This window comes from Austrofundulus limnaeus, unplaced genomic scaffold, assembly GCF_001266775.1.
Source record: "Austrofundulus limnaeus strain Quisiro unplaced genomic scaffold, Austrofundulus_limnaeus-1.0 Scaffold44, whole genome shotgun sequence".
NCBI lineage: Eukaryota > Metazoa > Chordata > Actinopteri > Cyprinodontiformes > Rivulidae > Austrofundulus > Austrofundulus limnaeus.
In genome coordinates this window covers 1,969,705-1,980,700 of record NW_013952446.1, presented here as the reverse complement: position 1 = coordinate 1,980,700, position 10,996 = coordinate 1,969,705, and the positions used below count along the sequence as shown (strand labels likewise).

Sequence of the window (10,996 nt, the reverse complement as noted above, 5' to 3'; positions counted from 1 at the left end):
TTGTCATTCATTTCATTATGTAACTTTGATTTATAAAATGATAATAAATTTTAGTTAAAAGAAAATATAAATCAAAAATATAAAGAATATTATTATTTTGTTATCTTGATTAAAGAAAATAAAATGTCTCTTTTGAGGGAGGTCTTCTGAGACCAGGGTCAAAGATGTTTATTCCCCCTCGGGGTGACCCCTACACTAATATATTTAATTTATCTATGTGTAAGGACCTAGCATGAAAATTTTAGTATAATGAAGGGAAAATGCCAGATATTTTAGAGGATAACACTTGTAAGATGAAAAATATGTTAGATGGTAATAAAAAATCATACAGTTCAGTACAACATAACTTTTTGTGGTATTGCAGGTTCAAAATTAGCATAGTTCTATATCATCCACAAGACACAATATAATTATTAAAGAAGGTACTTTAACATAACAGATTTTGTAATTGTTTTCATATGATTATGGAGCACATTACAATAAGTCGCTCTCCTGTAGTTGCAGGAGGAAAGCCCTTCCTTCTCTATCAACGTTCTCTCACTTCCTTGAGCTTGAGAAGCCTACATCTTTCTTGCTTCTGTATCCCATCTTTGCTCCAATGATCTTGGGTCATGAGTTCTCTGACAGCAGCATGACTCCACTCAGTTGGCATGTCCTCTCAAGTCCCCCCACTCCACCCCCATTCCTGTGTCGGCTTGTCAGAGAGTCCCTCAATACCCGCTCTGTCCGCCCTCTTTTTTTTGGCTATCGGACCTGGGTGGGCAAAAAGAGAAGGATGTCTCCTTGTGTTTTCATCATACGAGATGAGATGCCTAGAGAAAAGAGGGTGGGGGTTAAAAAGGGGGTTGACAGGCACGGCTAATATGTCTGGGGAGCCCTCCCCATCCCGGTCTGGTATCGTCCCATGCTGTCCCATTCCCACACTGGAGGCCGTGAACACTTGACACCTACAAACTAAAGTAGTAGCTTTTGCAAGAAGAACAATTCCAAATTTGATGGCTAATTAAAGAGAGTTGTGTGTTCTTCAGTGTTTTGGCAAGGGTGTCTGGGCCAGTTTATTTTGGATTAACAATGCAGATTACAATGGAATATAAAGAAGTAAAAGCAGAACTGGAGACTTCAGCACCATCATGATGACTAACAGGAGGTATGTGGCCGGGCAGCTGCTGTTTGTGTCTGCATCTTTCTGTCTTGTCATGCTGCTTCATTCATATAGGTTTTTTTTTGTCTGCTTTAGGTGTAGATGCATTTTTTGTTTACATAGAAGTATTTACTTCTAGAAAAATTTTACCTGGGGTTTAAAACGCTTCACATTTCATAATTTTGGGTTACTTGTTTCCAGCTTCTTTGTAGATCGTGTTTAGCCTTATAAACAGGCCACTGTGTGTTTTTGAAGCAAAGGCAGAACCCTGATAGGTCAGAGTATGTGGTTGTAATAACCAAAAGTGATGACAAAAGTCCTAAAATGTTCCCAAACACTTTTGTGGTTGACGTATTACGTCAAGATGTTTATTTGCAGCAGTTCATTGCTGTTTTACCTTAAAACATTGAGAAGTTATTCAAGAGTTTAAACAAAACCTTAAAAAGTCCAAAAACCTCAGCTACTTAGAAACTGTGGACATTTTCCTTCAAAGTGAATAAAGGGTTTGCTTCTCCCACAAGGTCAGTCTAAAGTCACTGATACAAGAAGAAAACTTGACTATTTTGTTTGTATATCTAATATAGGGATTGGTTTGAGTTTAGGGATAAATATAATTACTGCCACTAAATTGATTATAAATAGGCTGCTGCTTTGCATGCAACTATATTGTTAGTCTTGACTGGATGAAATTTGTGCAGCTTTCCTGGTGATATTAATGCATATAATCATAGTAATGGTACCATCCATGTCAGTGATGTACATAACCCTCCAGCAGGTGAGAGTATCTCCTATTAACTGTTGCATGACTTGCAGGGAGGCTGCTTCCCCCTCTATGTACTGTTTTTTCATTTGTCAAAAGTGTTTGTTTTAATATGGGGTGAATAGTACAAATTAGTGAGTTCAAAATAGAAGCAACTAATATGAAAAATGTAACTGTTAAATTCCACAGATGGAGGCCAGATACTTTGGCTGCCACACAGCTTTTCATCAGAGAGCCGCTGCATCTTGCAGCCATGTTAACGTGGCAGTGATTTTTCTTTAGGAATTAAGACGCCTAGAACTGAAAATAAATTATTTTAACATTGATTGACCTCCACAAATGCTGAATATAATTTTGAAACAAATTTAGCATTTTCAAGTTCAAAAACTTGCTCTCTGTTTCACTTTTACATCTTCAGAAATAACATTTACACTGAGACTGTATTCATTTTTTTTTCATTTTGTAGTATTAATGATTGTCATAATTAAACAAACTTTGCTCAACCACATTTTTAGTGCATGGGAAATGATTTGGCTATATTTCCTTTGTATTAGAAGGGTTGTATGTATTTGCAGTCTGAATGTTATAAAACTGGTTGCTGATGAGTATTTTTTGTGTTTTTTGCTGCATCAGTGCATTAATTTTTGCCTGTTCATAAAGGTATTTTTAAATTAATTTTGGCATTATTATCATTATCTTTAATATTCAGGTTATTTAACATAAATTTACACTTAATTGCAAGTAATTAATAAATGTTACATTCAGTGTTTTAATTGGGTGTGTTCTTAAGATTTATCATACAATTATTTATATTAAATATTACAAAAATGCTTCTAAGTAGATTATTTTGTGTACTTAAAAAATTTATTTTTGATTTACACATGCTTTGTTTTGTATTTCTAATCTTTTTTTTAGATTGCCTTTTTTAACTGCTCAATCACTCCAAAGCTTTTGCTGTGTTTTGAGCATGTTTGACTTTCCTAGTTGTCAACACTCTCTCCCTGAGCAGGCCTGGCCTCGCTGTAATTTAAGCTCTTGGTCCTTTTGTTCCCCACAGGGTAACATGACCCAAGTTTGCTTTGTCATGTGCTGGAGAGAGCGTTTCCCTCTCCACACCCACTCTTTGTCCAACACATCACCGACCATCAGCGCTGTTTCTGCCCAATCACTTTAGCTTTTTCAGTTAAATTTGATATTGAAGAGAGGCTCCCTGAAAAGGATGTAGGTTTATTAAGTTGAAGCATCATTTGGACTGTGTGGGTGTGTGTGTGCGATTATACAACCCAGGCTTTTTGAACAAGCTTGCTTGAAACACACTCTGCACTTGAGAGTGCATGACAGCATATGGTCTTTGTGTGCGTTCCCAGTTTAAAATCGGAGCCCCTTTGCCGCTCCGTTTGTTTGTCCTGTTTAGCGGAAAGGTCTGACTCTGTCTTCATGTGGGGCTTGGCCCACTAACAGAGGACACCCCGTGGATGGACAAACATCTAAAACTCGACAAAAATAAACCTGCAGCATTGTTGACACAGGCCAAATCTTGACACGAAGCGTGAAACAAAGCTTTAGGTTGCATTCTTCTCACTTTGTTGGCGTGCATACTTTCTGCTCTCTGTCAACGGTCATTTCACCTGCAGGGTGAACACGGACGGCTCTCGTTTCATGCTTATGCAACAAATTTCAGGTGATGAACCTTGTAAAGACCGCACTGTGAGCCATGAAACACTAAGAGTGGGACCTTAAATAACCTCCAGATATTTTAGTCACATTAAAAAAAAGTTTTTTTGCCTATGTTTGCCATATTTTTTTATAAAGAATTAAAACAAAAGTCCTAAATTACTAAAAGAGGTTTTGAGGTTGCTCAGATTTTTGGTGTTGCTATTATTTACTTGGTTAATAGTTTTCCACAATATTTGTCTGTTTAAGTCAGCAATAGTTAGGATAGCAGGCTTTTGTCAATATTTTTTATCAGCTTACAGTATGCAAGTCCATCACAGATTAAAATAATCATTTGTTGCTATTTTTTAATGAAGTCATCAACATTTTATGAAGAAAAGTGCTGTTATCAATAAGTACCGGTAGTATTTTATTCTCTAAGTCACCATTCTTGCTTTCAACTGTTTTTCCTCTAATTACTGTGTCTAAATTAAAACTTTTGTGAGCTGTGAGCACTTTTTTTTTCAGACCCAGCAAATAGGATTAGAAAAAAAGGGACCCAAATGCTTGTTTCTTTTTATAGAATTGGTTTTTCACTTAAGTCGTGGTGCTAGCCTAAACTATGTGGCTTTTGTTCTGGATATCTCAGACACACAGTTCTGGTTTCGGGCCTCTTCCCTCTGGCTCTTACTCTTCTCTGGTGAGAATGTCACAGCTGGTGGAAAATACTCACAGGGACACGAGCTATGCTGAGACACACTGGCGGAATGGACAAAAATAAAGCATTTGGTCAAACTGCGGTAATCTTGGAATGATGGAGTCATCGTGGGGGCAAACATCTAACCTCTGCCCTTTTTTCTGTTTTCACCCAGCAGTCATGGAAGAAACGGTGGTTTGTTCTTCGCAGTGGTCGTCTGACAGGCGACCCAGATGTGTTGGAGTACTACAAGAATGACCACACTAAGAAGCCCATTCGTGTGATTGATCTTAACTTATGTGAACAGGTACTGGTATGCTTCTTTGTTTATAACCAAGCTGCAAAATCAACATCATATTTATAAGATTTTGAATAAACCATAAGACAAATTTTTAATAAAAGTTTGTGGCTCATAAGTCACATTAATGCTTTTTACACTTTGGTCTCAGGGAAATGTTACATTTATACTACATTTAAAGAGAGCTTTATGATCCTAACTCAAATGTTTTTAACAATAAATTCAGTTTTCCATTTTGATCTCTGTTTAAAATAATACAAAACCATTCTTGTTTGATGAAATGAGAAGAAAAACTGAAAATTGTTGGTCTGAGGAAGATGAAGAAATCTGAGAACTGGCTATAACGTTCAGTTTAGCAAAACTAAAGATAAACATGTAAGAAACTGCAACAGTAATATCTCTTAGGACTCCTTGCTTGACCTATTTTATGTTAATGTATACTTTGTGAACTTCTGTTAGGTGGATGCTGGGCTGCAATTTTTAAAGAAAGACTTGGAGCACAGGTTCATATTTGACATCAGGACCATTGATCGCGTCTTCTACCTGGTGGCTGACACAGAAGAAGATATGAATAAGTGGGTTCGCCACATCTGCGACATCTGTGGTTTTAACTCTACTGATGATGGTAAGAATTTTCATTCAGTAGGTAAAAACGTATCAATATCCTAATGGCACTATCAGCTTTTATATATCTGTGATAGAATTTCGGCAAACAGTATGTTCTATCAAAACACGATCACTGGTGGGACACATAAATGTGTCTTATCAGTGGTGAAGATGGAGCTGCTGCAGCTTGTAAGAGTATAAAACAAAGCTACTGGACCTCTTGTTTGTCAAAGGCGTGTTCTAAATTCAACCTGAAAGATAAGTTTTTACACTTTAAAAATGGTCAACGGACGACGTACACATCATGTTTATTTTACAGTTATCTGCTGCCAGCACTATGTCCTTTAGTATAAAACAAAATTTAGACATTAACTGAAGTCTTCCTTTTATGTCTGTTTTTTTGGGCACAACTCCAAACTTATGCACCTGAAATAAATTCCCGTTTAACAGTTTTAAATAGCTTGTACTTGATAAAGTTATCGAAATACACAGCGTTAATCTGTAGGTTTGTTTCTCTACATGTCTTTGCCATCTAATGTCACTGGCGTACTTCCTAAATCTTCCTCTGAAAGAGTTTGAATGTACTTGAAGTTGTCTATTCAGCATAGTTTCATCCAAGGTCTAATGATCCATGTGCTGATCCATGTGTGCATCGAGGTTCGTGTTACTCTTGTTCCTTGTACTGGATAATCAAAGCATTGTGTGCCTGGAGGTCTTGCTGAATTTCTTTCCCTCTTGGCCTCTTTCATTCCCTCTTGTTTGCATACCCCCACCCCCTCCTCCTGTGTCTGAGCCTGATTCCAACCTGTGCCGTTTGTGTTATTCTGGTACTTTTAGTTTGTCTTCTTTTACACCTAAACGTGCAAAATATGGTACTTTGAGTACAATGGCCAAAAGTGTTGCACCAATTATCTTTTTGATACAGAATAGAATTGCAGTTTCTTTATGCAGACAAAGGAACTTTTTCATCTTTATAAATAAGTCACTGATTATGCTGCTACAAGGTCATAATGAAGCTGTACCTCCACCTTTTTCATAGCTAATGTTACACGGTTACCTTGATATTAGCATTTATTCTACAAGGAACTGACAGTTAAAGTCTTTGTGAGAAAACAACCAGTAAGAATCTTTAAAGAGAAGCCAGATATAAAGAGATATTTTTTGCAGCTAGGCCTCCTCAGCTCTTATGAAAGCACGTCCTTGGCGCTGTATCTGCTTGCACTTCTCTGTATGTGTGACCCACCTCCCACTCTTCTGTTGTGTGTGTGTTTGTGTGTGGCCACGCTACATGTAGTGTTTTGTAGCTGAGCAGATATTCAAGAAAGAAACATTTAGAGAGCTTAAAGATTGAAAGCTTTCTGACATTGTAGGAGGTGTACATTAGTATAAAAAGTGGGATTTTATTTTCTCAAAATCAGCACAAACCTATAAGCAGGAGTGGATAGAAGTAGAAAAAAAGAGGACAAATTTCACACTTTCAAAGGGAAACAGATTTTTTTTTATTTATAAAAGAAACTCTGCGACCTTGCTTCCAATAAAACCCCTGAATAGAAAAAAAGAAACAGAGCTTGCACAAAAAAAAAAAGTATTTATCAGCCATCTTGTCTCTGCAGCACAACAGTCAGTTTAAGCAGAAGAGTTTAAAGACTGAAATTTGATAACTCACCTTGTGGAAAGCCAAAGACCTTGAAAAATTGGTGTCTGAGAAAAAGTGTGGGACGGCAATAATAAAAAAAATACTGTATTCAGACCAAAAACACATGAATCAAGCATTTAATTAGGCTGCATATGAGTGCTGGATAAGAAACGATGGATGAGAATATGCATTGATGGCTTTTTTTATGTTAATTTACAGCGAAACCTGCAGTTTGCTTCAGCTGTTTGCGTCAGTGTTCCCTGCTTTGTGCTCAACAATTTTCTGTATTGTCCTCATCAAAAAGAAAAAAAACAAGTAGGTTCTCTGGATGGGTTCTTCTTTAGTGAAATGTTTCATGTCTCCTCCAAGAGACTTCAGTCTGATGAGTTTCAGGTGAACTCAGCCTTATAAGCACTGCCTCCACATGGACAAACAGGTTAGTCACATGCAAAAGAGGGTCATCGCCTAACAATAGGCTTGATTAGCTCTGTTGTTCATAGAGGGTCATGTGCCCCATCACCTGACTTACTGGTTTGGATGCTTCAGCTGTGGTTATTTGGTGTTGTGCTATGTGTATGTAGTGAGTGCAAGCGGGGTTCAACATCCCCTTGTTTTTGTCCCTCTTTCCCTCTTTGTGTTGACTATTGTTGGGGCCCTGATTCACAACTTTTGCTCACAGGGGCCTGAGTAATACTTGCAATAACAGCGTTGTAGGAGGACAACTGGACACCAAGGCCTCCACCTCTGTTGTCCACCATGTGGAGGCAGTGCTTATAAGGCTGAGTTCACATGAAACTCATCAGACTGAAAAAGTCTCTTGGTGGAGAGACACAACGTTTCACTAAAGAAGAACCCATCCAGAGGACCTACTTATTTTTTCTTTTTGATTTTTTTCTACCTGTATTTTCTATAGTTTATTTTCATGCGTGAGATGGGAGACATGTTGAATTGTTGAAAACAGCCTTGATTAAAGGTAGAGATCAGTTCTTGTAATACAAGAATACAAAGAGCTGTAAGAAATGTTCTTCAGTTGCTTTTGCCTCAGAGTGCACTTGTATTTAACATTTTGCCAAGCAACTTCAGAAATTATAGCAATGTACGTAATGTTTATGTCAAAATGTTTCTGAAGACTAAAGTTTTATATTGAAATTGGGTTGTTTGTAAACAAAGTCAGCCTGAGTTTACTCTGCCAGAGTTGAATTTGGCAAACACAATTTACTGTTTACTTTATGCCTAATTTTCGGAGTCAGCTACATGACTTATTCTGTCTCAAGGGGGTCAACAAAGCTGCAGTAAGAGCTGGTCCTGGTAAGCCATTTGATCTTTTTCAGGTTCAGTTAGAGCCATAGGTTACATTGGTTTGACTAGTTTTCTTTCTAAATGCGTTAACTACCAAAAGTCAGCTTTATAATGGATATTAGAAAAGGCAACATTTTTGTCTTTACACAGGTAAAGCATGTTAGAATTTATCTGTGACCATATTGCTTTGTTTATTTGCTTGCATGTGCCAGCTATGGAGGACCAAAACTGGCATAGTTAGAAAATTAAAATATTATATATTTTACAGCATATTTTACATTTTACTATTCTTAAAAATCTATACAGTGAACCCTCATTTTTCACGGGGGTTGCATTCCGAAAAGAACCTGTGATAGACGAAATCCGTGAAATAGTTACCGTACAACTTGCACCCGCGGAGGGGGTGTGTGTGTGGGGTGGGGGGGTGCTGTGACTGTCGGCTGCGGACCTGACAGCGCCTGCTGCAAAGCAGGAGGAAAAAGTCCAGAACTTATTTCTAGTGGCAGAACAGGTTTGAAGATGGTTATTTGGTGTTATTTATTGCTTTTTAAATCATCCTACAGGCTCTAACATGTTGATAAATTTGAAAATGAGGTTTTGAAAAATGTGTAAGACTTGAAAAAATCCATAAGATTGTTCTATATGTCCGTATACCTGCAAAATGACATAAAATCTTTACAACTTATGGACAATCCGTACAACTTCACGTGTATGTATAAACCGACATGCCACCATTTATTATATTTGAGAACTATAATGAACGAATGAAATTTGCAAAGCTGTATTGCGTATATTTGAATACCGTAACATTATTGGCACACAGGTAGAGAGGAAGCACAGAGACTGTTTAGCCAATCAGGACGAAGAACACAATGCACTGTGGAAAAAAACCTGCACAAAAATACCTCGAAGCAGCGAGGCCGTGAAAGGTGAACCGTGTTATAGCAAGGGTTCACTGTATTTTTCTTTTTCTTTTTACTTGTACATCATTTGTGTCTCTTAAATGTTTATATTTAATATTTTTTTAAATATTTTTTCCACAAGTTTTTTTTTATTTCCATGTGTTGCTTTTACATTTCTCTGTCTCCTGTATTTACATGAACTTATGCATTTCTGTCCCATTATGCAAATAAGGTGTGCGGTCCTTCTCAAGTCACCTCTTTTCCTGCTGGTCAACAGACATAAAGGTTTAATAGAAGTTTACTCCAGCTCTTTTTTTTACTTTCTGCAGATGCTTCAAAAGCAGCTCACCCATCAATCACCGGAGGGCATGTGGTGGATACCCCCCCACACCCAACTAACATTGTTGGACCAACGGCGTCTGTGCTGTCCGGTGTGCCACCTCCATACCAGCCGGTTAGCGTGCGACACCTGGAGTCTCAGTCCAGCTCAGAGGAGCCGCAGGATTACCTGTGGCTGTCCAACTGTGAGAGCAGAAAGCCTGCGCCCAACAGGTGCGACTGTCTGAATGTGTGCTCAGGTTGTAGGAATGAGTCATGACATTTACTTTGTTGGGTTGTCCCGCTGTGACAATATTTTCTGTTTGTACATTTTCCAGACGTTTCTTCTTTCCTTCTTTTTGTGTTGCACACTTCAACTGTACTGCTCCTCTCGTCCCTGTTTCTGCTGTATGTTGTGTGTGTGTAGCTCAGTGGAGTGTCAGCCTCCACTGGAGGAGAACCAGGAGTATTTGCTCCTGGAGGAGTGTGAGAGCAAGACTCCACAGACTAGTTTGTGAGTGTTCAGACGTCCAGCTGGAACTGCCTGCTTGTGTGAAGATGTAATGAGGAGAGAGCAACACTTCACACCAACACTTAGCTGCAGATTTATTTATGTGACTATAAATGTACATGATGAATATTAATGATGGGTTTGAAGTGTTTTGTGTTTGAATTGGACCTGAAGTGTTTTTTATGGCTAAATAATCCACCCCCTACATCAAAAAGGTTCAGGTGTTTTACCTAATACTGTGCTGATTGTGTTGTACTTATTTTTGCCTGCATGTTGAAATTTAGCACAACGGCTGCTAGGTGCTTTGGTTCTCCACGTGATCCACAAAGCAATACTAATATAGAAAGATTAGTGATTAGAGAGGCCTAAATATAACTTCATGGTATTAACTGTGGCTTGCAGGTAGTGGTGTGAAGTTATACTGTGACTGTGTGGATATTTCTGCATTTCCAAATCAATGTTTATTGTGTTCTCAGGACCCACGCCGAGAGCTCCAAATCTACCTCTTCAGAGACGGACCTGAATGACAACCTTCCATCTCATCACACGCCTACATCCACCACTTCCTTGACAAAGCACACTTCGCACAATGGCTTCTTCCATCATCACCAAACTCCAGCCTCTGCACCTTCCTTTTACGACTCGCCGCCCTCCCGTGGCGCCTCGCTCTCAAACGACGGCGGCATCTATCACCTCCCTCGCAGCCACTCGCAGGACACGGTGCTCCTTCCCAAGTCGGCCCCCTCATCACAAACTCACCCGGACGGCGGGGACGCCTCTGACCTTTACGTCTTCAACACGCCGACCAGGAAGGCCTCGATGGAGGCACAGATGCGCAATCTTTCTGTCAGTTACGACATACCGCCCACACCCGGGGCGAACTCTACATATCAAGTTCCTCGCACACTGTCCACATCGGCAGGGTTAGGAAGCTCAGAGTGCGGCGGAGAAGTCGTCCCTCCTCCGAGACCACCCAAGCCTTCGCTTAGTTCCATCTCAGGACTCCCACCGCCCCCTGCGGAGCGCTCACCTACGGACACCTATTCTGTGCCTCGCTCAGCCTCAGAGACAGATGGAAATTATTGTGTGCCAACCAGTGCTGGGAGTAAAGCTTTACGCAGCAACACTATCGGCACTATGGACAGCTCACGACTCCGTAAAGGTTTGTGTTGGAA

At 39.3% G+C, this 10,996-nt stretch overlaps 1 protein-coding gene across 7 annotated transcripts in view; it reads left to right on the top strand.

Moving 5' to 3' along the window:
• The window catches only part of gab1 (GRB2-associated binding protein 1), a gene marked incomplete in the record, with an annotated part of 54,850 nt that overhangs the window by 30,090 nt on the left and 13,764 nt on the right, over nucleotides 1-10,996 (top strand). For 6 of the 7 annotated variants that reach the window (XR_001310155.1, XM_014007805.1, XM_014007808.1 and 3 more), the window contains 5 exon segments: nucleotides 4,427-4,558; nucleotides 5,009-5,174; nucleotides 9,322-9,544; nucleotides 9,738-9,824; nucleotides 10,298-10,983. Coding sequence is in view for 6 of the 7 variants with exons in the window: in XM_014007805.1 (XP_013863259.1) it covers nucleotides 4,427-4,558; nucleotides 5,009-5,174; nucleotides 9,322-9,544; nucleotides 9,738-9,824; nucleotides 10,298-10,983 (1,294 nt within the window). 7 annotated transcript variants of the gene reach the window in all.